This window comes from Protopterus annectens, chromosome 11.part0 (assembly GCF_019279795.1).
Source record: "Protopterus annectens isolate FY-2018-M chromosome 11.part0, PAN1.0, whole genome shotgun sequence".
Classification (NCBI taxonomy): Eukaryota; Metazoa; Chordata; order Ceratodontiformes; family Protopteridae; genus Protopterus; species Protopterus annectens.
In genome coordinates, this window is record NC_056745.1 from 1,476,713,409 (window position 1) to 1,476,740,247 (window position 26,839).

A 26,839-nucleotide genomic window follows, 5' to 3' on the forward strand; every position below is an offset into this window, starting at 1 on the left:
ATTGGGTCTGAGCGAAACAAATTTTTGAAAGACTGGGGACTGGAACAGTCTTTGGAGCACCCTGTCTATGTCCGAATCTGACATCCTTGATGACCTGGAAGAGACAGAACGGGTCCGAGTAGGTCTCTCCAACGGCTCCACGGGACTAAGGGACCGGCTCCGAGGCGACTCGATAACTATCGGCGCCAAGGGAGTGTCCAACCCAATTTCCATCGTGCCGAAGAGGACTTCGGCGCCGAGGAGGAAATGTCTGAGCGGACAACCTTCATCGGCTCCGAGGTCAGTGGAGCCGATGAAGGTGACCCGCCTCTCGATGCCCCAGCCGTCGGCTCCGAGACCAGAGGAGTCGAGACTGGAGGCATCGAGGCAGACCGTTCCACCCTCGGCTCCGAAGTCCGTGGAGCCGAAGGAGAAGCCTGCCTATGTCTTTTGGCGGTCGGGTCCGGCGGACTGGTCGGAGCCGACGCCCTTTTCTTTTTAGCAGGAGAAGGAGAGGATGCTAAAGCTTCTTCAAAAGAGGGTTTGATAAGGCCTTTCAAAATAAGTTTATTTTTCCTCTCTTGGAGGACCCTCGAGGAAAACGCGTGACACACGCTGCAGGACTCCTGCAAATGTTTGGCGGCCAAACAGTATACACAGAGAGAGTGGTCGTCTGTGATCGTCATCTTAAAACTGCACTTAGTGCACTTTTAAATCCTGAAGGCCTAGGAGCCTGTGACATTATGGCAATCCAAACACAGAAAACTAGCCAAGAAGAAACACAAGAAACACACTGACTAACACTATAGAATTTTCCTTGCTCTCTCTTCTTCTTTTTTACTTTTCTGTCCTTTTAATAAGGACTAACACAACACCAAAAGAAGTAGATCCAATAACCTTAAAAATAACAGGAATTAGCCAACAACGAACTGACAGGGGAAGGCCCTTCAACTCCGATGGGACCTCTAGTCTGTCAAAACACAGTCACTACACAATATTTTACCAAGGAAAAAACTCATTCAAGCACAAAAACCACTAGATAGCTGTTAAAACAGCTTTTTGTTGAATTTTAAAGAAAATCCTGACAGAAAGTTAGTGAAAAATACACTACTTAGCTCAGCCAAGCTCGAGACCACGTCTTCGCTTGTTAGCGGCAAACGAGATCTGGGGGATTGGTAGTGGTGCATTCTGGGATATAGTAAGCTCAGCCAATAAGAGACTTCGCTCTTTGGCATAAGCGTGCCGAGTCGGAGCCGAGGGATCGGCTCCGAACCCATCAGTCAGAATGTAGGCGAGATAGGATCACATAACATCCTAAAGTTTTCCACTCGGAATCCAAATACTGAAAAGTTACATTCCAAATTATTAACACGAAGTCCACAGTACGTATAAAGAAGGAACGCAAAGGAATAACTGAAACCGACATTACAAAATAATTGTGAAGTAAACAGTACGACAACACCACTATGTTGCCTATACACATATGTACAAGTTTGTATGCTTACAACTTTAGCAAGCCAGCAATAGTGTGCAGGTAGCCCAATGTATCGTATGACTCCTTACTTTGCAGCACAGTTTGAAGATGCTGCTCTCGGATAACTACCTTTCGTCTCTTAGGAGACGGAGGGCACCCTCCTGCCATACGAATACGTACTTCCTCAACTCTGTTCTGCTCCTGGGCCAAAGTGCACATTAGGACAGATAGATCAGTAGCACGGCATCCCAGGAAACACTTTAAACGGTGATGCCATCCTTCAATATTGTTCTGTGTACGAGGCAAAAACTCCATATTAAGTTGAGACACATTCCAAAACTCTTTAGGAAACAACGGAGGGAAACGTATAAATGGTGAAGTTCTTGTAGAAAATTTCCTAGGTTTACCTAATAAATACCATTCTGCAAAGTACTTTAACAAGGGTTGTCCTTCTTCAGGGAATGATTGTTTCAAAACATTAAAGGCAGGCAATACATCCTCCTCTGATAGAAATGACAATGCAACAAGTGATTTTACACATAGCTGGAACTGGTGGCATCTATTATATAATGCAGCCAAACCTAAAACCTGCAGTTTTCGCCATATATTCTGGCTAAAATGGAAGAGACATCCCTTAGGAATAATGCCATTTAGATTCATACGTAAACTCTTTATGGCAGCTATTTCAAAGTCACATAGCACATATTTAACAACAGGGACAATGTTGTGCTCAGACAACATAGCTAGGATACAATGCCACATAATGTTGTAACTTTTCAGAGACTTCCTACTCATAAGTGCATACAGCAACGGAAGAGTCCTAGTATAAGGACCTAAACACACAAGTCCGTGTAAACTGTATAATTGCCGACAGATTAATCCCTTAAAGAAATATGTACCATCCATCAACCAAATTCTACAACTGCTTAAATCAGACAAGTTTTTCACTGTACTAAGAACTAAAACCGTCATATCCGTAGATTCATCAACATATCTTTTGCTGATAAATGAACCTTCCTTCAACTCAAACTCAGATATGTTAATATTAGAAAGTGTCACCGAAGCACTATGTGAGCCTTTACTGTTCCTTCTTCGAACTCTATTAACTTGTTGTAGTAATGCCTTACGGCTAGGCAGATTAGCAACATTGCCTAAACTACTAGTAGCCATAACATCATCAACTATTAAACACGGCGTATCACGGGACATTACTGCTTTCTCCTTTAAATAACTACACATTTCATAACGCTGTACTTCCGAAGGATCTCCGGTATGGCTATGGGCATTACTTTTACACAACTTTTCACCATCAGACATTGATAGTGCTACACAACGTCCCTTACACTTGTTCACATGCTTTTGCTTGCAACACCAATACCTCTTCACATCTATAGCTCTTTCTAATTTGTACACAAATCCATCTATTGTTAGTACATCTTTTTTCCGCTGGGACTTGGTAATAGGGTATAACGTACCTATATTACCAGGGCAGTACGTGGAGTGTTCCGCCATTGCAGTCTGCTGTAATTTAATTCATTGCATTTACAACACCTGTTAAATACATTCTTGAACCGGATGTATACAACGCTCTAGATATTCTTTACAATACAGTACGTATCTACTACATTTAAAACCACGGTGGTATAACTAACAAGTTTAAGTTGCTGATCGATGTTTTTAATGGCTATAAACTCGATGTTTTGTAACTCGACGGATTCTGTTTTCGCTGCTTTGAGTGTACGATGTACTGGTCTCGATGGTGTGTAACTCGACGTAATGTAGATTAGATGGTTTCAAGTGAAACCATATAGATATATATATATATATATATATATATAGAGAGAGAGAGAGAGAGATAAAAAGACTTATTATTCAATCAACATTAATTAGTAAATTGATAAATTAACAAATCAATTACAAAAATTACAAAAATTCTGTGCAAGCATCTCATAAAAGTATGATAAAAATGATATATATATATATATATATATATATATATATATATATATCATAGATTTATATATGTCCTATAGAGTGTATACAAAATCAAACCATTTAGTTCATAATGAACCTACAAAACATATATAAAAGCTATGTGAAGACATATATGAATAAAACTATAAACTGTTTAATAAACAATATATCAGCGACTATTTGGTATGAGTGTTGTATCTGTGAAAAAGAATAATGGGATACATGTCTTATAGCGAGCTATCATGATATACAAATCATAACGTGTATTATAAAGAACTACGATAACTACCTTAGAGCTCTGGCTTTAAGCAGGGGTTTGAGTGGTACTCTGTCATTCAACCCTCTGCCCCTGTGTGCACCCAACCTAAGAATCCATTTGACCTCAGCATTTTCAGTCTCATTCACAATATCACCCAATCGTATGTTTTCTTTTTGAATGTGCAAAATCTGAAAAAGGAAGGTATGACTGGCCCCTTGGTTCAATGTATGTTTAGCTAGGGCACTGTATTCTTGTTTTCTTCCAGTGCAATAAATATGGTCCCTGATCCTCTCCCTCAGGGATCTACTTGTTTTACCCACATAAAAGCAAAAACATACTCTACAATGTGCAACGTATACCACATTTCAGGAATTACAGGTACCACTATTGCTTAGTTCCCATAAATAGCCTGTGTCTGGATGTCTAATGAACCGTGACTCATCTATGGATAAACATTGGGCACAATTTCCACATTTCTTAGTGCCTGTAAACTCCATTCCATTCACGTTCTCTCGGGTCATACCTATTCCACGATAACATAGCTGTTGTTTAAGGCACCTTCGATTACTATATATAAAGGTGGGATAGCTTCCTACCAGATTCTTGGTGGTATCATCCATTAAGAGAATATGCCAATTATTTATTATTGCTTCCTGTATCATCTCAACATTACTGCAGTAAGGAAGTGTTATGGCTACATTCTGCATAGACCCATCTTGTCTCCTTGATATTTCATCTCTGCTAGAATAATAAGGCTGAGCCCTACTTTGTCTTAGTCTAGACACTTGCATGTATGCTCTAGCCACTTCTTCCTCAACATACCCTGTATTTAGGAGGCCTTGCTTCAGCGTTTTCAGTTCGTCATTCAATACAGAGTCTTCACAGCACACCTCGATACCTCGAAATCCTCATTGCTGCCCTTTAATTATATTTTTAAATAATGCTGAATTATGCATGCTATCTCTTTAATTATATTTTTAAATAATGCTGAATTATGCATGCTATCTCTGTGTGAAAAGGCTGGTCTATAGCAGGGTTTCCTAAAAACCTTAGTTTTGCATATATCATTTTCTATATATACCGTAACATCCAAATAATTAATAGAAGTATACGAATATTCCATAGTGAATTTTAAAAATGCACTAACTGAATTAATACAGTTAAAGAAAGGTCCAAAGGATTCCTCGTTACCTTTCAAATCAGGAAAAGGTCATCTACAAATCGTCCGTAGAATAATATATTTGGATGTTCCAATAAAACGTCTTGCTCCCATGCTACCATGACAACGTTAGCATAGGTATTAGTACAACTCGTGCCCATTGCTATCCCTTTCCTTTGTTTAAAGAATTTATCATAAAATAAGAATGCATTGTTTTCTATTACTTGTTCCAATAATAAACATAAAAAATCAACCTTCGTGACATTCACTGAATTCTCATTAATCAATAATTTCCTAAGCATGGATAATCCTTGATTATTAGGAATGCAGGTAAATAACGCTTCTACATCCATGATAATTAATGTTATACCTTCTAGACTACCTAGCCCTATGGTGAAATCATACAAGTCTTTCAGAAAATGCTCCATGTCTTCAAATACATACATATACTTGGACAAAATGTTTTTTAGCTCATGGTCCAAATATATAGATAGGGGTTCCGTTACCCATCCAGCACCTGCCACTATGGGTCTAAACTTGGGATGCGTTGGGTTCTTGTGAATTTTAGGGAATCCATGTAACCTAGGTATTAGAGGATGTTCAACAAGAAGATATTCAAACACTTCCTGTGTTATAAGCCCCATATTCTTGCATTCCTGTAGTGTCAAATAGATGTTTCTATGTATTTCATGTACTATATCAACAGATATCTGTTCATAGGAATCAGTTTCTAACATTTCAGACATAGCGGTCAAGTATTAGTCAAAGTCCATTAATACAATAGGACCCCTATTATCCAAAGGTCGTATAATAATGTTATCATTCCTTTGAAGTTGTTTTAAAGCATGTTTTTCACCTCTACTTAGATTATCCTTGTCACTTACATTATTAAAGTCAAGTTCATTATACACAGTGTTCTCAAAAGCTTTAAGAAAAGTCTCAAAAACATGCTTTAAAACAACTTCAAAGGAATGATAACATTATTATACGACCTTTGGATAATAGGGGCCCTATTGTAGTACTACAGTGACTTATCTATGCAGACAGGACAGTATCCTACATTATACTGTGTCCCACAATGATGTACCTATGTAGAAAGGACAGTATCCTGCATCGTTCTGTGTCCTACAGTGACTTACCTATATAGACAGGGCAGTATCCCTCATCATACTGTGTCCTCCAGTGACTTACCTATGCAGACAGGACAGTATCCTACATTGTACTGTGTCCCACAGTGATGCTCCTATGTAGAAAGGACAGTATCCTACATCGTACTCTGCCCTACAGTGACTTACCTATGTAGAAAGGACAGTATCCTACATCGTACTCTGCCCTACAGCGACTTACCTATGTAGACAGGGCAGTATCCTTTATCATTCTGTGTCCTACAGTGACTTACCTATGTGGAGAGGACAGTATCCAACATTGTACTGTGTCCTACAGTGACTTACCTATGCAGACAGGACAGTATCCTACATTGTACTGTGTCCCACAATGATGTACCTATGTAGAAAGGACAGTATCCTGCATCGTACTGTGTCCTACAGTGACTTACCTATATAGACAGGGCAGTATCCCTCATCATACTGTGTCCTCCAGTGACTTACCTATGCAGACAGGACAGTATCCTACATTGTACTGTGTCCCACAGTGATGCTGCTATGTAGAAAGGACAGTATCCTACATCGTACTCTGCCCTACAGTGACTTACCTATGTAGAAAGGACAGTATCCTACATCGTACTCTGCCCTACAGCGACTTACCTATGTAGACAGGGCAGTATCCTTTATCATTCTGTGTCCTACAGTGACTTACCTATGTGGAGAGGACAGTATCCAACATTGTACTGTGTCCTACAGTGACTTACCTATGCAGACAGGACAGTATCCTACATTGTACTGTGTCCCACAGTGATGCTCCTATGTAGAAAGGACAGTATCCTACATCGTACTCTGCCCTACAGTGACTTACCTATGTAGAAAGGACAGTATCCTACATCGTACTCTGCCCTACAGCGACTTACCTATGTAGACAGGGCAGTATCCTTTATCATTCTGTGTCCTACAGTGACTTACCTATGTGGAGAGGACAGTATCCAACATTGTACTGTGTCCTACAGTGACTTACCTATGCAGACAGGACAGTATCCTACATTGTACTGTGTCCCACAGTGATGCTCCTATGTAGAAAGGACAGTATCCTACATCGTACTCTGCCCTACAGTGACTTACCTATGTAGAAAGGACAGTATCCTACATCGTACTCTGCCCTACAGCGACTTACCTATGTAGACAGGGCAGTATCCTTTATCATTCTGTGTCCTACAGTGACTTACCTATGTGGAGAGGACAGTATCCAACATTGTACTGTGTCCTACAGTGACTTACCTATGCAGACAGGACAGTATCCTACATTGTACTGTGTCCCACAATGATGTACCTATGTAGAAAGGACAGTATCCTGCATCGTACTGTGTCCTACAGTGACTTACCTATATAGACAGGGCAGTATCCCTCATCATACTGTGTCCTCCAGTGACTTACCTATGCAGACAGGACAGTATCCTTTATCATTCTGTGTCCTACAGTGACTTAGCTATGTGGAGAGGATAGTATACAACATCGTACTGTGTCCTACAGTGACTTACCTATGTAGACAGGACAGTATCCTACATCGTACTGTGTCCAACAGTGACATACCTATGGAGACAGGACAGTATACTACATTGTACTGTGCCCACAGTGATGTACCTATGTACACAGGACAGTATCCCACATCATACTGTGTCCTACAGTGACTTACCTATGGAGACAGAACAGTATCCTACATTGTACTGTGTCCCGCACTGATGTACCTATGTACACAGGACAGTATCCCACATCATACTGTGTCCTACAGTGACTTACCTATGTGGAGAGGACAGTATCCTGCATTGTACTGGGTCCTACAACGACTTACCTATGTAGACAGGGCAGTGTCCTTTATCGTACTGTGTCCTACAGTGACTTACTTATGTAGACAGGGCAGTATCCCTCATCATACTGTGTCCTACAGTGACTTACCTATGTAGACAGGACAGCATCCTACATCGTACTGTGCACTACAGTGACTTACCTATGCAGACAGGACAGTATCATACATTGTACTGTGTCCCACAGTGATGTACCTATGTAGACAGGACAGTATCCTACATCGTACCGTGTCCTACAGTGACCTACCTATGTAGACAGGGCAGTATCCCTCATCATACTGTGTCCTACAGTGACTTACCTATGCAGACAGGACAGTATCCTACATTGTATTGTGCCCTACAGTGACTTACCTATGTAGACAGGTCAGTATCCTACACTGTACGGTGTCCTACAGCAACTTACCTATGTTGACAGGAAAATATCCTAAACTGCACTGTGTCCTTCAGCGACTTACCTATGTAGACAGGACAGTATCCTACACTGTACTGTGCCCTACAGTGACTTACCTATGTAGAGAGGACAGTATCTTACATCGTACAGTGCCCTACAGTGACTTACCTATGTAGACAGGGCAGTATCCCATATCATATTGTGCCCTACAGTGACTTACCTATGTAGACAGGACAGTATTCTACATTGTACTGTGTCCTACAGCGACTGACCTATGTTGACAGCACAGTATCCTACATCGTACTGTGTCCTACAGTGACTTACCTATGTAGACAGGACAGTATCCTGCAATGTTCTGTGTTCCACAGTGATGTACCTATGTAGACAGGACAGTATCCTACAGCATACTGTGTCCTACAGCGACTTACCTATGTAGACAGGGCCGTAACTTTTATCGTACTGTGTCCTACAGTGACTTACCTATGTAGACAGGACAGTACCCTACATTATACTGTATCCTACAGCGACTTACCTATGTGGACAGGACAACAGCAGATGCCATATGCTGACCGTCTAAAAAAACTCCAGCTATACTCTGTTGCATATCGTCTACTCAGAGTCAATCTCTGCTTAACATACAAGGCCATATCAAACCCTGAGCTGTTGGACATGCTCCACTTAAAGAAATCCCAATCCCTCAGAGCGACACGCTCCAGGGATCTAAATCTTGTCATCACAATGAACAAAACATGCTGGAGGGATAGGTTCCTGACCCAGAGACTCCCCAGACTCTGAAATAGACTGCCCATATATGTCAAGCAGAGCGCCTCATTGGCCCTCTTCAGAAGGAACCTTGATGATTGGATGGGAGATAGGAAATTCACCCCAGGGATCATGTCAGTCGCCCTGTTAGACAGGGGTCCAGAAAAGTAAATATTGTGGGAAGAAATATCCAGGGAATTGTTATGGCTAGGCTTGTACAGGCCCTACGGCCGATAGCCTAGTACCAACCTATGAACCTATATCTTACATCGTACTGCATCCTACAGTGACTTACCTATGTGGACAGGACAGTATCCTACATCATACTGTGTCCTACAGTGACTTACCTATGTAGACAGGGCAATATCCTTTATCGTACTGTGTCCTATAGTGACTTACCTATGTAAACAGGGCAGTTTCCCTCATCATACTCTGTCCTACAGTGACTTACCAATGTAGACAGGACAGTATCCTACATCATACTGTGTCCTACAGTGACTTACCTATGTAGACAAGACAGTATCCTACATCATACTGTGTCCTACAGTGACTTACCTATGTAGACAGGACAGTATCCTACATCATACTGTGTCCTACAGCGATTTACCTATGTAGACAGGGCAGTATCCTTTATCGTACTGTGTCCTATAGTGACTTACCTATGCAGACAAGACAGTATCCTACATTGTACTGTGTCCCACAGTGATTTACCTATGTAGACAGCACAGTTTCCTACATCGTACTGTGTCCTACAGTGACTTACCTATGCAGACAGGGCAGTACCCCTCATCATACTGTCTCCTACACAGACTTACCTATGCAGACAGGACAGTATTCTACACTGTACTGTGTCCCACAGTGATGTACCTATGTAGACAGGACAGTATCCTACATCGTACTGTGTCCTACAGCGACTTACCTATGTAGACAGGGTATCCTTTATCATACTGTGTCTAACAGAGACTTACATATACAGACAGGACAATATCCTACATTGTACTGTGTCCTACAGTGATGTACCTATGTGGAGAGGACAGTATCCTACATCGTACTCTGTCCTGCAGTGACTTACCTATGTGGACAGGACAGTATCCTACATCGTACTGTGTCCTACAGCGACTTACCTATATAGACAGGACAGTATCCTACATAATACTGTGTCCTACAGTGACTTACCTATGCAGACAGGACAGTATCTTACATCGTACTGTGTCCTACAGTGACTTACCTATGCAGACAGGACTTTATCCTACATTGTACTGTGTCCTACAATGATGTACCTAAGTAGACAGGACAGTATCCTACATTGTACTGTGTCCTACAGTGACTTACCTATGTGGACAGGATTGTACTGTGTCCTACAGTGACTTACCTATGTTGACAGGAGAGTATCCTACATTGTACTGTGTCCTACAGTGACTTACCTATGTGGAGAGAAGAGTATCCTACATCATACTGTGTCCTACAGTGACTTACTTATGTGGACAGGAGAGTACCCTACATCGTACTGTGTCCTACAGTGACTTATCTATGTTGACAGGAGAGTATCCTACAGCAACTCACCTATGTAGACAGGACAGTATACTACATTGTACTTTGTCCTACAGTGACTTACCTATGTTGACAGCACAGTATCAGACATTGTACTATGTTGTACAGTGACTTATCTATGTACACAGGACAGTATCCTATATCGTACTGTGTCCTACAGCGACTTACTTATGTTGACAGGACAGTATCCTACATCATACTGTGTCCTACAGTGACTTACCTATGTAGACAGGACAGTATTCTACATTGTTCTATGTCCTCCTACAGTGACTTACCTATGTTGACAGGACAGTATCAGACATCGTTCTATGTTGTATAGTAACATACCTATGTAGACAGGTCAGTATCCTACATCGTACTGTGTCTTACATCGAATTACCTATGTTGACAGCAGAGTACACTGCACTGTGTCCTACAGCGACTTACCTATGTTGACAGGACAGTAATTGAATGTGTTATACATAGCATAAACAGAATCCTCAAGAAACAGAGTTGCAGAATAGAGCGAGGTTATTTTCAAAAGTAGGCCTCTCTATTTTTTTTCTACAAAGGATATTATCTCATTAAACATCATGGCACACGATAACATACATGCCCCCCCCCCCCCAGATCACTTGGTGAACTATGCTGTTAGTTTGTAGAGGCTATCTGTTATCCCCACATATTCTGCCTTGTTTCTATATTTTATGAAGTGGTTTTAAGCACTACTTTCTGCAAAAACAACTCGCCAGCTCCAAACGATAGGCTCATCAGGTCTGAAAGCTTATAGGTTCATATGTTCATAGGTAGATACTAGGCTATTGGCCCAAGGGCCTATGCAAGCCTAGCCAACAAGGTTCCCTGGCTTACGCCACCCAAGAAAGTTATTTTCCTGTGCCACTGATGAGCAGAGACACAGAAGTGATCCCTGGGGTGTATTTCCTATTTCCCATCCACTCATCAAGATTTTTCTTGAAGAGTGCTAATGAAGAACTTTGCTTGACATAGATGGGTAGCCTGTTCCAGAGTATGGGAAGTCTCTGGGATAGGAATCTATCCCTCCAGCATGTCCTGTTTATTGTGGTGACAAGGTTTAGGTCCCTAGAGCGTGTAGCTCGGAGGGATTGGGATTTCTTTAGGTGTAGCATGTCCAGCAGCTCTGGGTTTGACATAGCTTTATATGTTAGGCAGAGATCACCTCTGAGTAGGCGATATGCTATGGAGTAAAGCTGGAGTTTTTTGAGGCTGTCAGTGTAGGGCATTTGTTTGAGTCCAGTAATCCTCTTTGTGAGGTACTTCTGTTGCCTTTCCAGCTGCTGCAGATGTCTTGTGAGGTACATTCCAAAGGGGCGTTGTACTCTATAATGTGTCTAATGAGTGATGAGTAGAGGGTAACAATTACCTCTTTTTTTCCTAGACAAGAACCCTTTTATGATGAGGTGTGCCACGTAGAAGGACTTCCTGACTACTGTGGCGATGTGACCATCAAAGGAGAGACTACTGTCCACCTGGGTCCCAAGGGCTCTTATCAGGCATTCGGTGTTAAGTAGATTGCTGCCTATGTGGTAGTTCATGGGTACAGAGTTTTTACCAAAGGGGATGACACTGCACTTTTTGGCACTGAGCTTGAGGCCATGGCTCTGACACAAGGCATCTGTCTCAGACAGGCCCTTCTGTAGGATGTTCACATCATTTCGGGACTTGACTATGTCTCCTAGTTTGCAGTCATCTGCGAACTTCATTAGCCAGAGGCCTTCTCTGTTAGCCTGTACTTCAGAGAAGTAGATACCAAACAGGTGCGGTCCCAGGATGGAACCCTGTGGTACTCCACTTGTCACTGGTTTGAGGTCAGATTTGGAGTCTGCAACTTTTACAGTGTGGGTTCTGTCAGTGAGCCAGTTGGCAACCCATCTTGTGACGTAGGGATTTATGCCTAGTTTATTGGGTTTAGCTATAATTCCAGAATGGGGGATGGTGTTGAAAGCCTTGGCAAGGTCAAGATAGGCTGTGTGAACCACTTTACCCTCATCTACGGCTTTGGTGACTGCCTCAAACAAGTCGATCAGGTACAGGAGGCATGATCTGCCTTTCACAAGCCCGAACTGGGTGGGATCCAGAGTTTGGAGGTTACCAATGTCTTTGTTTATGAGTTCCATGATGATACGTTCCATGGCTTTGCAGACCAGGCTCGTCAGGCTAATAGGTCTATAGTTCCCGGGATCAGTGGTGGCTCCCCCTTTATGGAGTGGGATAACTGTTGCTGTGCACCATTCAGTGGGCACAAAGCCTGATGCGAGGCTATTATTGAACATGGTGCTTAAGATGGGAGCCAGTTCATTCTGAAGTTCATGTAAAACGCAGCCTGGGATGTTGTCTAGTCCCATGGATGCTGTGTTTTTGGCTTTAGAGAGTGCAGCTTTCACCTGCGTAGTTGTGATTACAGGGACTCTGCATTCTCCCTGTATAGATATGGGCCCTTTAGGGGGTGGGGGGTAAAGTTAGCACTGAACCTGCCAGGATGTTGGCAATATCAGTTGGTTCTGTAATTTTCATGCCTTTGTGCTGTAACTCAGAGCAGATCTGGGTGTTGCCATTGAGATTCTTGACATAGCTATAGAATGCTTTGTGGTTGTCCTTGGAATTAGTGGCAATTTTATTTTCATAGCTAGCTTTGGAGGATCTTATAAGGGATCTCAGCTTCTTACTGAGACTGACCAGGGAGCTCATCCACTCATGGAATTTTACTCTCTTTTGCAACAGTTTCTTCCTTCTGTTGTACAGTTTGTTTATGGCAGGGGACCACCAGATTGGCTTTCTTTTTCTGGAGGATAGCATTTTGGTTCTGTTTGGGATAGCACGATCCATGCACTCATGTAGGTGCTTACAGAGCGCATTTGTGTAGGATTCAGCAGTTGTAACTGTATTGTCCATCTGCATGGGTGTCATGAAGTTCACTACTTCTGTCTTAAGAAGCATGAAGATGGCTTTGGAGAAATTTCTTACTGTGGTTTCCTTAATGGGGGGGTGGAGGTGGGATGTGGATATCAAGGGTGAGTAGGTTATGGTCGGATTGGACCAATGAGGAGTTGAATTCAGGTGTGGAACACCGGTCACTCATGTTGGTAATGACTAGGTCTAGGATATTGTTGCCCCCTTGGTGGGGGGGTGGATAAGTTGATCTAGGGCATTGGAGTTTATGAATTCCAGAAAGCGTTGCGCTACGGAGTTAGTACATGAGTAGTTTTCCCAGTTAATGGTGGGGTAGTTGAAGTTGCCCATTATTAGGGTGTTTGGTTGAACCCCAATATTTTCCAGTACATGAAGAAAAGAGGAGTGGGAATCCTGGGGCATGCTGGGGGATCTGTAGCAAGCTACAATTTGGATTGCAGTTTTGCCAAGAGTTAGTTGCACTTGGATAACCTCGGATGCATTATGCTGAGCAACTATCCTGGAGGTGTGGATATCCTTAATGAATATGGACACACCCCCACCTTTGGTGTTTCGGTCCAGGTTAGATGGCCGAAAAGTGTGGTATGGGTTATAGCCTGGTAGTGCAGGGGTGCTCTCTGGAGCCTTGAACCAGGTCTCAGTCACTGCACAGATATCGATGTTCTCCATTTTAAGGAGTGCCTCGAGTGAGTGCATTTTGAAATTTAGACTTCTAGCATTGAGTAGCATTACCCGCAGTTTTTGCTTACCTGTTCCTGTTATGGTAGTGACTTTGTTACTTGAACCCTGCCTAAAAAAGGCACTATAGGGGCAGCAAGAGCCTTAGCCAGTATCCGGAATCCTAGGGGCGACAGGTGCAGGCCATCTGTGGCAAAGCATCGTGGTCCGTCGACCATGTCATCCCAAGCAGACAGATACTGGATCCCCTTTGAATGATACCAGAAGCTTAGCCAATTGTTGAAATCATTTTGTCCTTGCACTGCGGTATCATTCTGGGCGATGGCAGAATGCTACTCAGGGCTAGGGTCATACCTGCCTGGGCTACAAGATCGCAGAGCTCTTCCATATCTCTTTTCATGTAGTCCAGGGAGGTACATCTCAGGTCATTCACACCAACATGGACAATGACAGAGTCATATTTGTACTTGTTGTGGAGTGACCTGAGTGCGTGGGCTCTGTGGCGGATCCTGGCACCCGACAGGCAGCTGACAGTAACCTTCTCCTTGTTTAGCCTGGTGAGTGGGACATCAGTGTGCCTGACTATAGAGTCACCTATGACTAGTGTGTTGGGTATGTTGTTTTGCCTTATTGGCTGTGTTTGAGTGGCACACTGAATCTGTGGGCTATGTGTCATTTGGGTTGTGTTGTGGGGATGGAAGTTGCTTGTGTTTCTGCTTTGGAGGTCTCTGTTGCTTAGGCAGATTATTATTGAGAGCCTCTGCAAATGTTTTTGAGTTTCTATGTGTTGATTTTGGTGGTGTAGACGTAGTGAGACTATGTGATAAGTGTGGTGTGGTGCAAATGTTTACCTTCTCCTCATGACTGTCTGGTTCAGTCTTGGTTGGTGAGAGCTTTACCTCCAGTTTGGCTAGATAAGTGCATCTCTCACAGGTTGTAGTGTTGGGTGGTAGGAGGAGAGGGTTGTCTGTGTACATGAGGCAATTTCTACATTGCCTCAAGATGCCCAGATTCATCAGATAGACAGGGGAGAACGCTGGGAGCTGACCCTTGGACATGCCTGAATAAAAAACTATTTTCCTCTAGATAAGTGAGGAAAGTGAGTACAAGAGCTGTTTTTCTCAACGCCAGTGAGAAAAGTACAAAAACTGTTTTCCTTTAGGTAATGAGGAAGATTGAGTGCTATAGTAATTAGTAGCTTATTTAGTGCTTACAAGTTCTGAACAAGTGCTGAGTATGAATAAGCAAATTTAAGTGCTAAAACCAAGAATCCGTATCTGCACTAGAAGAGTTACAGGACAGAAACAAGTGCAAATGCAGGCTTTCAAATCAGAAAGTTGAGAGAGATGGAAGATTGCCCAAACGGCCAATAATTACAAATTCTGGGCCAGAACCACTCCTTATGTGGTAGACAGGTTACCTAATGCTTACCACTCCCACTGATAACCTAGAAGGCTTCCCTCCAACACAGAAAGGCTTGGGGGGCTCAGAAGCTTACAAACAGTCCAGGATACAGCAAATCTGTATCTGGAACACTAGTTACAGGAAAGGTAGGAAACAGGCTTACAGTTTTTTTTTTTTTTTTACAGAAAAGTAGCAAAAATAGTAGTAAAAACAATTCACATGCAGTGCAAGCTAGCACACTTGAGTATGTAGCAATATTACACCACACACAGTTTGAAAAATGCAATTAAATTAAAAAGGACTAAAAGCAAATGCAGAAAATAGAAGTTATGTCCTTACCATAACGTTCCATGTGGAGTGTTCATCTCGCCTTTGTTCTTACACATGGGTTCGGAGCCGATCCTCGGCTCCGTGTCGCTGCAAGCTCTGCATCGAGAAGAAGCTCGAGATCACCTAATACCCACAATCCCCCTCTGCCTTTACCTCAGATCTAGTTTGCAAGCAAACCAGCAGCCAGAGAGAGCACACTCATACCAAAATTTACACAATCAAAGATCATCTATATACATATATATACATATATATACACAAGTGTATCATACAAATACAATTACTGCAAATGCAGCAGAATACTCCAGACCAGGCACCAAATCGAACGTTCTTCCTGAGGGTGGGAGGGTGGGAATGTAAGAACAAAGGCGAGATGGAACACTCCACATGGAACGTTATGGTAAGGACATAACTTCTATATGTGAGAGTGTTCAATCTCGCCGTTTGTTCTTACACATGGGTAGCGTCCCTAGCTCCATGTTCCTGAGGAACTCACGGGAGAACGTTCTTGAGCACAGTGGAACCAAAGGTTGCCCTATCCCTAGAAACCCTGTCCACTTTGTAATGAGAGATAAATGTATGCGGTTTAGCCCAAGTAGCAGCTGCACAAATCGTGTCTAATGGTAGGCGAGCGTGAGCCAAGGATGTAGACACTGATCTTGTAGAATGTCCTTTAGGTTTGACCGATAAGGTTTGATTAGAAGACTCATAAACGTATATGATACAATCAGTTAGCCATTTGGAAAGAGTTTGTTTAGTAACCGCTACACCTTTCCTGCTGTCAGCAAAAGCTACAAATAGTTGATCAGATTTCCTGTGATCTTTTGTTCTATCCAAATAAAACCTGAGTTGTCTGTGGACATCCAATTTGTGCAACATATACTCTAACTTATTAGTGTGATTTTTGAAAAAGGTGGGTAATTCAATGGACTGATTAATGTTATTGGTAGAGCAAACTTTGGGAAGAAAGGATGGATTAGTGCGAAGAGATACTCTGTCAGAGTGGAAAATCAAATAAGGGTGTTTAATAGAAAGAGCCTGAAGCTCAGACACCCGCCTAGCAGATGTAATGGCTACCAAGAAGAGAGTCTTCCACGATAAAAACTTCAATGGGCAAACAGAGGCTGGCTCAAAAGGGGGCAACATCAATTTAGAAAGTAAGAGGTTGAGATTCCAAGGAGATGTAGGAGTTCTCACTGGTGGTCTAATATGAAAGGATCCTTTTAAAAAAGCCTTACAAAGTCTGTGAGCCATAACAGGCACCACATTCTTCCACATGAAAGTTGGAAATGGCAGCCAATTGTACTCTTAAAGTGGCAGGAGAAGCTCCTTCATGGAACAATTCTGTCAAAAACTCCAAAATCTTGTTTAACGGAGCTATAACAGGGTCCAAATGATGAGAATTCGCCCAGAAGACGAAACGCTTCCATTTACTGGTGTAGGTCTTTGTAGTGGAAGCTTTATGAGAAGCCACTAATATATTCTGAACTGCCGGCGTAAGAGAGTCAGACCTGGCTAGAAAGTGGAGCAGCCAAGCTGCTAGATGGAGTGATTCGAGAGATGGGTGAGGAACTCCTGACGAGTGAGTCAGTAGATCTGGCTCTGGGTCCAGAATCCAAGGTCCCCGAATGCGGTGTTGCAATAGAAAGGGGAACCAAATTTGACGAGGCCAGAATGGTGCAATGAGGATTATCGTCCTCTGAAGGTTGTTGGCTTTCTGTAGAAACTTTGCAATCAGGGGAAAGGGAGGAAAAGCGTACAGGAGACCCGGGGGCCAATCGTGCACCAGCGCGTCCCTGGGGACTTCCCCTGCAGGGGGTAATAGGGCAAAGTAGCTCCTGCATTTGGCGTTCATTGGAGACGCAAAGAGATCGCAGGAAGGCTGGCCCCACTTGCGAAATATCGTCTTCGCAATTGACTGCTTGAGGGACCACTCGTGAGGTAACAGAATTGTTCTGCTCAGCCTGTCGGCTATGACGTTGGATGACCCCAGGATGTGCGTTGCGATCAGAAAGCGACCCGTGGACTCCGCCCATTGCCAAATTCTCATGGTCTCTCTGCATATTTGATAAGACCTGGTTCCCCATTGCTTGTTTATGTACCAGACTACAGACATGTTGTCTGTCTGAACTGCAATAGTTCCTAGAGGAAGAAGGGGAGCAAAGTGTTTCAACGCTAAAAACACTGCCCTCAACTCCAGAACATTGATGTGCAGATTGTACTCCAAATTGGTCCATTCGCCTTGGACTGTCTGTCCCTGAAAGATGCCCCCCCACCCTATCAGGGAAGCGTCCGTGGTTATCGTCGCTGACGGCGTGGGTAGCACAAATGGTCTTCCGCTGGAAAGGTTGCAAGTCTGAAGCCACCAGGTTAGGTGTGATTTGCATGTTTTTGTAATCAGAATTTCGTGTGTCAGAGGTAGCTGTTGGAACGACCATTGTGCAAACAGTAGCCATTGTAGGACTCTCATGTGCAGTCTTCCCAATGATATCGCAGTGAGAGAAGCTGCCATGAGACCCAAGACCTTCAGAACCAGTTTTGCTGGGGACTTTTTGGACGACAGAAGGAGAGATATGTGGCTTTGAAGTGAGACTATCCTTTCTGGAGGTAGCTTTAGAATTAAATGATGCGTATCTAATTCCGCTCCTATGAATAAGATATGCTGTGATGGCTGTAGTAAAGATTTTTCGAAATTTACGGAAATTTCGAGGTGAACACAAAGTTGTAGGGTGTAATCCCTGGCCTGTATCAGTTGACGCCGGGTGGTGGCAGAAAGGAGCCAGTCGTCCAGATACGGAAACACCTGGAATCGTAAGCGTCTCAAATGAGACGCTACCACTGCCATGCATTTGGTGAAAACCCTGGGGGCTGAGGTCAGACCAAAGGGCAGGGCTCGAAACTGATAGTGACTGGCTCCCAGCCGAAGCAAATGATCCCTGGACGCCCTGGCCATTTTGATGTGGTAGTATGCGTCCTTCAGATCTATTGAGCACATCCAGTCGTCCTTCTGTAAGAATGGAAGGATCGATTGAAGCGTGACCATTCGGAACTTTTCTTTCTTGACAAAGGTGTTGAGGTTGCTTGGGTCCAGAATAGGCCTCCAGTCCCCTGTCTTCTTTGGAACTAAAAAGAACCTTGAGTAAGTTCCGAATCCTATTTGGTCCGCTGGGACTGGTTGGATGACTCTTTTTCTAGCAGCTTTGAAATTTCTATAGCTGCTGGGTCTCGCAGATGGGGCGGTACATCTGGGAGTTTTCTCTTTGGAATGGGGGTGGATAGGAATGGTATTCTGTAACCTCTGGTAACAACGCTTTTTACCCAGTTGTCTGTAGTAATATTTTGCCAGGCCTGAGGTTATAAAGCTAAGCGACCCCCGACTGCCTCCAGAGCAGGACAGTCGGGCCTCCTCTCAGGAGTGCTGGAAAGGTTTTCCAGGGGGTGTATCCCTGTCACCTTGGTTTTGCGGACCCCCTCTGCCGCCAGGGCGGCGTCTTCCACCTCTGCCCCCTTCTCTGCCTCTAGAGGGAGCATCACACTGTGTGCCTGGGAAAGATCCTTGGGGTTTTCGAAACCACATTTTCCCACCACGTTGCCCTTTGGGGTACGGTCTGGAAGGGGTGGAAAAACGGACTCCGACAGCAGACAGAGTCTTTCCCTCCTGTTCACACCGGGTAAGGGTCTCCTTTACTTTGGGGCCAAAGAGAGTGGCACCATCAAATGGGGCGTTAGTAAAGGAAGACTTGAAGGCTTCCGCAAATGAACATAAGCGCATCCAGGATTGCCTGCGAAGAGCAATCGCTGAAGCTACTGCCCTACTCGATCCTTCGGCTGCGTATGATATCAGCCTCATGGATGAGTTAACAATGGATGTAAGGGTATTGAGATGTGCTGTAACTTTCTCTGAGACCGCAGCATCTGTAGTACCCTGGAGGGTATCTCCCAACTCTTTGATTAGATCCCTCTGTAAACGTGTAAAATGGGTCAAATAGTTCAGGGATCGCATAGAAAAAGCCGCTGAACTAAAAATGCGCTTCCCGTATCTGTCCATAGTCCTAGAATCTTTGTTAGGCGGATGGACAGATGAGGAAGATTCCGACATCTCCTTTTTCGTGGCCGCTGCCACCACCATGGCGTCCACTGGAACTCCCTTTGTGAGGTAAGCCTTGTCTTGGGGTGCAGTGATGTACTTATTAGGCTTCCTAGGGACTGGTTCCATCATGTCAGGTGTCTCCCACGCCCTTCGAGCAATCAACTCCATTAATTCATCGAAGGGCGGAGTGACCCAGGAGGAGGAAGGGCGAGCACCGAATGCCTTCAGCAAGACTGACTCATCCTCAGAAGGGGGAAGGGACTGCCAATCACCTCTCTGTTTTAGGATCTCCAAGATGTCAGAAAAGGAGACATCTTCTGAAGGTGACTTTGGGGACCCTTCTGACTCATCCAAGTCAGTATCGGATGTCAAAGATTCTTGTGGAGAATCTAAGTGTCTCCTCTTGCACAATCTTTTCCTAGGGACTTCTTCGGGGGGAGCATCCGAAGAAGCCTCCGAGGAAGAGGGGGCACCCTCCAGGGGTGGCTGAGACACCGGTGCTCGACGCTTGGATGTGGCCATTGGTGCAGAGGAAGATAACGGTCCTTTATGGGGAGGAGAGGCTGCTTCTACTGATGTGGTTGTCTGGGTAGACAACACCTTCCTCATGAGATCGAAGGCCCCCGGGTCCCGAGTCGAGGAATCTCCCGGTTCCGAAGAAATGGGAAGAATCCCCGAAACAGGCACCAAGGGCATCGACCCCGAGGACGGAGCCGAATCGATCTGCGCCGAGGCCCCGAGAGGAAGAGTCGGAACCAAAACATCGGTTCGACTCTCGCCCCGAACCAAGGATGGATCGTCGGCTCGAGACTCGGTACCGGATCCGACGGAGTCGAGGTGAACGGAGCCGACCGAGAAAAGGACGGTTCTGGCACCGAGGGCTCCACAATCAGTAGATCAACCTCTTCCGGCTCCAAAGACTGGACAGGTCTCGGAGGAGGAAGGGATTTAGATAATGGAAGGCCTTCAAGTTTCGACACCAATTGGGTTGAAACCGATATAAGTTTGGATAGGGCCATATGCTCCAATAATTTCTGCACCACACGGTCCACATCGATGTCGGAGAGGGGCTTGGAAGAACGGGTCGAAGGAACCGAAGACGGAGACGACCTCAACAGTGTCGGGGGAGGGAGCTCCATCACTGGTTCCAAGACTCGAGGCTCGGAAACTGAGAACAGTTGAACACTCGGCCCCGAAGTCTGTGGAACCGGTGATCTAACTTTAGCTGAAGAGCTCGGAGCCGATGACTTGGGCTCCGACGTCTTCGATTCCTTCGAGGACTTGGATACCTGGTCAGAAGCATCCAGAGCCCCCTGAAAGGAAGGTTTTAACAAACCTCTATCCATTAGTTTCCTGCGCCTATCTGTCATGACCCTCCCACTGAAAGAATGACAAATAGAACAGTCTTCTTGCAGATGGAGAGGGCCAAGACAGTAGACGCAGGAACTATGATTGTCAGTTACTGACATTTTTTGCCCACATTGGCAACGCTTAAACCCCGATTTAGCCTTTTCAGACATGTCACTATAAAGGAGAAAAAAGTGAAATCCCGTAAAATAGTCTAGTCCTGTAATATTGTCAAATCCAGTAATATTAGGCAATCCGGTTGTCTAATCCAAGAAAGCGGTGGTAGGCCCCGAAGAGAACTCTAGATAAGTTTTAACAACTTAAAGGTACCGAGATTCCCTCAACCTTACCACACACACACAAAAATTCACTAAATAACCTTATAAGATAAAAGTACCAAGAAAAAATATCTTAATCTTATCTTAGGTGCTCGAGCTCGACCCAGTGATGCGAACGCTGCAGCGGCAAACTAGATCTGAGGTAAAGGCAGAGGGGGATTGTGGGTATTAGGTGATCTCGAGCTTCTTCTCAGTGCAGAGCTTGCAAGCGGCCGACACGGAGCCGAGGATCGGCTCCGAACCCATGTGTAAGAACAAACGGCGAGATTGAACACTCTCACATGGGTTTATTAGGTAGAATGCGGTAAAGAGATGGGACTGGGGGAGTGTCCTAGATCAAATCTACAGTGGGGCGGGCACTGCAAAAGCCACCAAATTTAAACTACAAACCAAAAACAGGGAGAAGGGGGTGGGGAAGACAGTTTCAGCAGAGATTTGAGCAACCACTAATAGTGTAAACTATAAAACCAAAAAAATATACTCAGCTCTGTATATTTGCAGATCAGACTCTCAGAACAGTGAGACAACAGATATCTAAGCAACAATTAAACTCTATGGTTGGTGTAATGGTTAAGGTGTTCACCTTACAGACACAAGATGCAGGGTTTGATTCTCACATGGAGTAATTGGCTAGGCTTAAAACGGCCCACAGGAGCAGTTAGCCTAGTACTAACCTATGAACCTATGATAATAAAGAAAACTATACTCAGCTCTGTATATTTGCAGATAGTCTTGTAAGGCTGTCTCTCAGAACACAGGTTCCAATTTAAATGCAGGCTGTTATTAACAGGTCAAATTAAGGGAACCTTGAGTTAGGTAACACACAAGCTATAAAAAACAGTTATATCAGCTAAAGACAAGACAGAAAATGGGGGTGGGGGGTGGGAAGACAGTTTCAGCAGAGATTTGAGCAACCACTAATAGTATAAACTATAAAACCAAAAAATATACTCAGCTCTGTATATTTGCAGATCAGACTCTCAGAACAGTGAGACAACAGATATCTAACAATTAAACTATATAATAAAGAAAACTATACTCAGCTCTGTATATTTGCAAATCAGACTCTCAGAACAGTGAGACAACAGATATCTAACAATTAAACTATATAATAAAGAAAACTATACTCAGCTCTGTATATTTGCAGATAGTCTGGTAAGGCTGTCTCTCAGAACACAGGTTCCAATTTATTAAGAAGTTTCTTTGGACTACTAAAAAGCACTACATTATTCCCTTTTTTCACCCACCCACAAAGCCAGCATGGCCATCTTTTATTCATTTTTCTAACAACACTGAATATTACTACATGAAAGAGATACAGAGATTGTAATCCAAACTGAAAATTAACGGGAAAAAGTAAACAGTGTTCCTCTTTTGAAAAAATTAATTCCTGTTGCTGGAAGACTACAGAAAAGGTGAATAGAAAGAGAAGTGCAATTGTGTGATCCCACTTAACTATGTACAAGTAAGAATTCTTCAACCATTACTGCTGATGACAGTTCCGTATGAAACAGTCTATCAGATGTTTACCAAATGTATGCCGCAGCATTCTTCAATGACCTTCAAACAACCTGTGTTCTGGTGTCACCAGATCAAAACAGCAGTACGAGTCGGGCTCTGATACGAGTCGGTCTCTGACACGAGTTGGGCTCTAATATGAGTTAGGCACTGACATGAGTTGGGCTCTGACAATTCTGAAAATGTCAGTCTGAATTCTACCTGAACATGAAAAAACATGATTCAGAAGCAGAATTCAAACTCTGCTTTTACTTAGGTGACAAAGCCCCCAAGCATCACCCATGCAGAGGACTTCACCCTCCATACCTCCTTATTTAATGCAATCAACTCAGAAGTAACTGCTCTTTGGAGAAAGGAACATTTCTCCTCATCTGATGAAACACAGTTTGACTACATTTTCACACTCAGGTATTCACAGGAACTGCATAATTTTCAGAAAAAAGTTACTATTCTTGACAGTCAGTAGTAACGAATACTTAATACTGAGAATGCTGAACTACTACTCAATGACTGGAGAATCAGCAGTAACAAACACTGTTCAGAATACTGAACTAGTATTTAGTGACAGAGTCAGTGGTAACAAATACTGTTCAGATTACTAAACTAGCACTTAGTAACAGACAAGTCAGCAGTAACAAATACTTAATACTGAGAATGCTGAACTAGTACTCAGTGACAGGAGAGGCAACAGTAACAAATACTTAATATACAGAATACTAGACTAGTACTCTGTGACAGGGAGTCAGCAGTAACAGATACTTATTATTCAGAAAGCTAAACTAGTATAAAGTGACAGGAGAGCTAGATGAGCTAGATGTAACAAATACTTACTACTCAGAACACTGAACTAGTACTCAATGATAGAATGAAGGTATTCATTACATCTGCTGTCCGAAAACTAACATAATACTACTCGATGCATACAGGGCATGCTCAGCCTTCAGAATACACTCACATTATGAAATAAACTGTATGGGTTTGTGGATCCTTAAGACCTCCAGGTAGATGTATCTGCAATATTACCTAAGTATCAAGGTAGTATACTTTACACAATAAATCAAGCTGATAACAGAACTATCCATAAGCTTCCTGAGTTTTGGTCTGCCTCATGATTTAAACTTTCAAATTAAAATACTGCTGTTAATTAGTGCCTGACACTGGCTTTCATTAATCTCAACTAAGTTAGAGTATTCATTAAAATTACAACAGAGGTGCAACATCAACACACAAATCAATATGCAATGGAGCTGCTGGCAAAATACAGTTATATAGGGCAAAATAATCAGAGATGAAACAGTTCCATCCCATGTAATTTGTAATTCAATGTGCTGCTCCTTCGAGGTATTGTGTTAAAGAGTAAGTAATAAATGTAGAAATTGCAGTCCACTTTACTCAACACCCATTACAAAGTGTTTAGTTACAGAAGCACTCAGAGGAGACTGTATGCATATGTAGCTATTCTGACAAAAATAAAAGGGTAATAAAGGAACCAGGCCATACAAAAAGGCAAAAAAAGTGGGAGGAGTGGGAAATGGACCAAAGCAGATGAAATGAAGGAAAAATTTAAAAGCATGAACTTACCTCTCCACAAAAATATGCAAAGATGAAACGTTATTAACATGGTATCCTACTAAAGAAAATTAAAACAATAACCTTTTCCATTTAATTTAATCTTTTACTCTTTGCCACAATTCTTGGATGACTACTTTCCTTAGTGTGCACTAATATGATTCTTGAAAGATATTTGATACTGATACACAAAGATGTGTATGTGCATATGTGCATGCAGCTACATGTTTACACACAAACACACACACACCATCACTCATGTACGATACAAAACATTATGTGCTGTCTGCTGTACAAATCAGTAAACCTTAAGAACCAAAGTGTAAACAAATTTCCAGACTTACTACAACATTTGTGGTACTCCTTAAGCATTACCTTTGTTATCATTTTCATCATGTTGTTCATCATCTGCTCTTCTCCACAGAAATGAGCCAATTTTACTTAATAAAGCCAACATTGTAATTTTCTGAAAAAGAAAAGGTTAATTACTTTGTATCCAGTACAATGAATTGCATCTCTTCCTTACTTGTAGCATTTCAACATTAACAACACTACAGCATTAGTACACTCCTTCAGTGTTTCTATTAGCAACAGCAGTGAAAAGAAATTTATAAAACTTGGGGCTATGCAGAAGTACACAAATACATACAAATACACATCATCTGCAGAAAGAAACATGCATTATACCTACTGTGTCAGACATTTCATCTGGCATTTGGAGGCTGGCTCTCCTCTGTTTTGTATCCCTACAGTTCATCTCTTCCACACTCCCTTCCTATCCCTACATTCCAACTCTTCCACACACCCTTCCTATCCCTACATTCCATCTCTTCCACCTCCTTCTTATCACTATGTTCCATCTGTTCCACCCCTTCTTATCCCTATGTTCTATCCCTTCCATCCCCCTTCCTATCCCTATGTTCCATCCCTTCTAGTCCCCTTCCTAACCCCAAGTTCCATCTCTTCCACACCCCCTTCCCATCCCTACATTCCATCTCTTCCACACCCTTCCTATAACTACATTCCACCTCTTCCACCCCCTTCCTATCCCTACAGTCCATCCCTTCCACACTCCCTTTCTATCCGTATCATTCCATCCCTTCCACACCCTCTTCCTATCCCTACATTCCATCCCTTCCACCTCTGCATGAATGTTTGTGTTTTTGCTCTACATCTACCTGCAAGGAGCCCATTCAATGTTCCAACTATACTTTTCATAGTCTCAACATCCAGACTCAGCTTGATGCCTTCTATGAAAATCTCAGCTCTCCCTTTCTTTCACTATGCTTAGATTATTTCCTTCATATGCTCCTAACACTTCTTTAAGGACTCTTGTAATGACCCTGCCTACCCTTCTTGTTTTGACAGAATGTAATTGTATACTGTTTAACTTCTTCTAGTACAACCTTCTTTCCATTCTCTTAATCATCCTTTGGCTTACCCTACCGGACAGTGTATTGCAGCTGTGGTCTCACCAATACAGTACAGAGCAGCTATATAAATCTGTAACCTTGGTGTCAGACCTTCTTCTGAAGAGAAGCATCATTCTCTTGGCCTTGGCTACATTTTCTCCAATTCACTTCTTGTAATTTATTGTTGCCGTAATTATTACCTTAGGTCCTTTCCTGACCAGCTCCTATGAGACTAAGAAGAAAGTACTTTATCAATTTCTTTTATTAGAGACAGCCAAAGTACTTGTTTTCTCCCCCTTCTTTTGGTATATTTGGAACCTGGGTAACCACAATACACAATTTGGATATATTTATGTTGTAAGGAAGCAGGAAGAACAATTCTAGGACCTTTGAAAATAATGCCATCTTCCATCAACATCTCATCTCTGTAAGGAAAATAAGTCTGCACTTCAGGTGGTACCCTAGATTGCTTTGACGGCCACCCAACATTAATGTAGTGGATGAGGTTTTGCAAAATAGGATTAGTCTTTGTATGATCTCTCAGCTCATCAAGTCTCGTGGTAGAAAAATTATGCACTTCCATGACATCAAAGTCAAAATTCTTTGCATGAAGCTGTTCCATTGTATTTCTGGGCGATCTGGATAAGGTATCAGCCAGATAAAGAAGTTTGTCTTTTGTATAGACCATTTTGAAGTTGTACTTTT

At 43.0% G+C, this 26,839-nt stretch overlaps 1 protein-coding gene across 1 annotated transcript in view; it reads right to left on the reverse strand.

Moving 5' to 3' along the window:
* The window catches only part of LOC122815091 (RNA helicase Mov10l1-like), a 1,410,002-nt gene extending 1,384,812 nt beyond the window's left edge, over positions 1 to 25,190 (reverse strand). Inside the window, exon 1 of the mRNA XM_044087332.1 lies at positions 25,098 to 25,190. Coding sequence (XP_043943267.1) covers positions 25,098 to 25,179 — 82 coding nt within the window. The 5' untranslated portion in view covers positions 25,180 to 25,190. The remainder of the gene's footprint in view (positions 1 to 25,097) is intronic.
* Between the last annotated feature and the right edge of the window lie 1,649 nt (positions 25,191 to 26,839).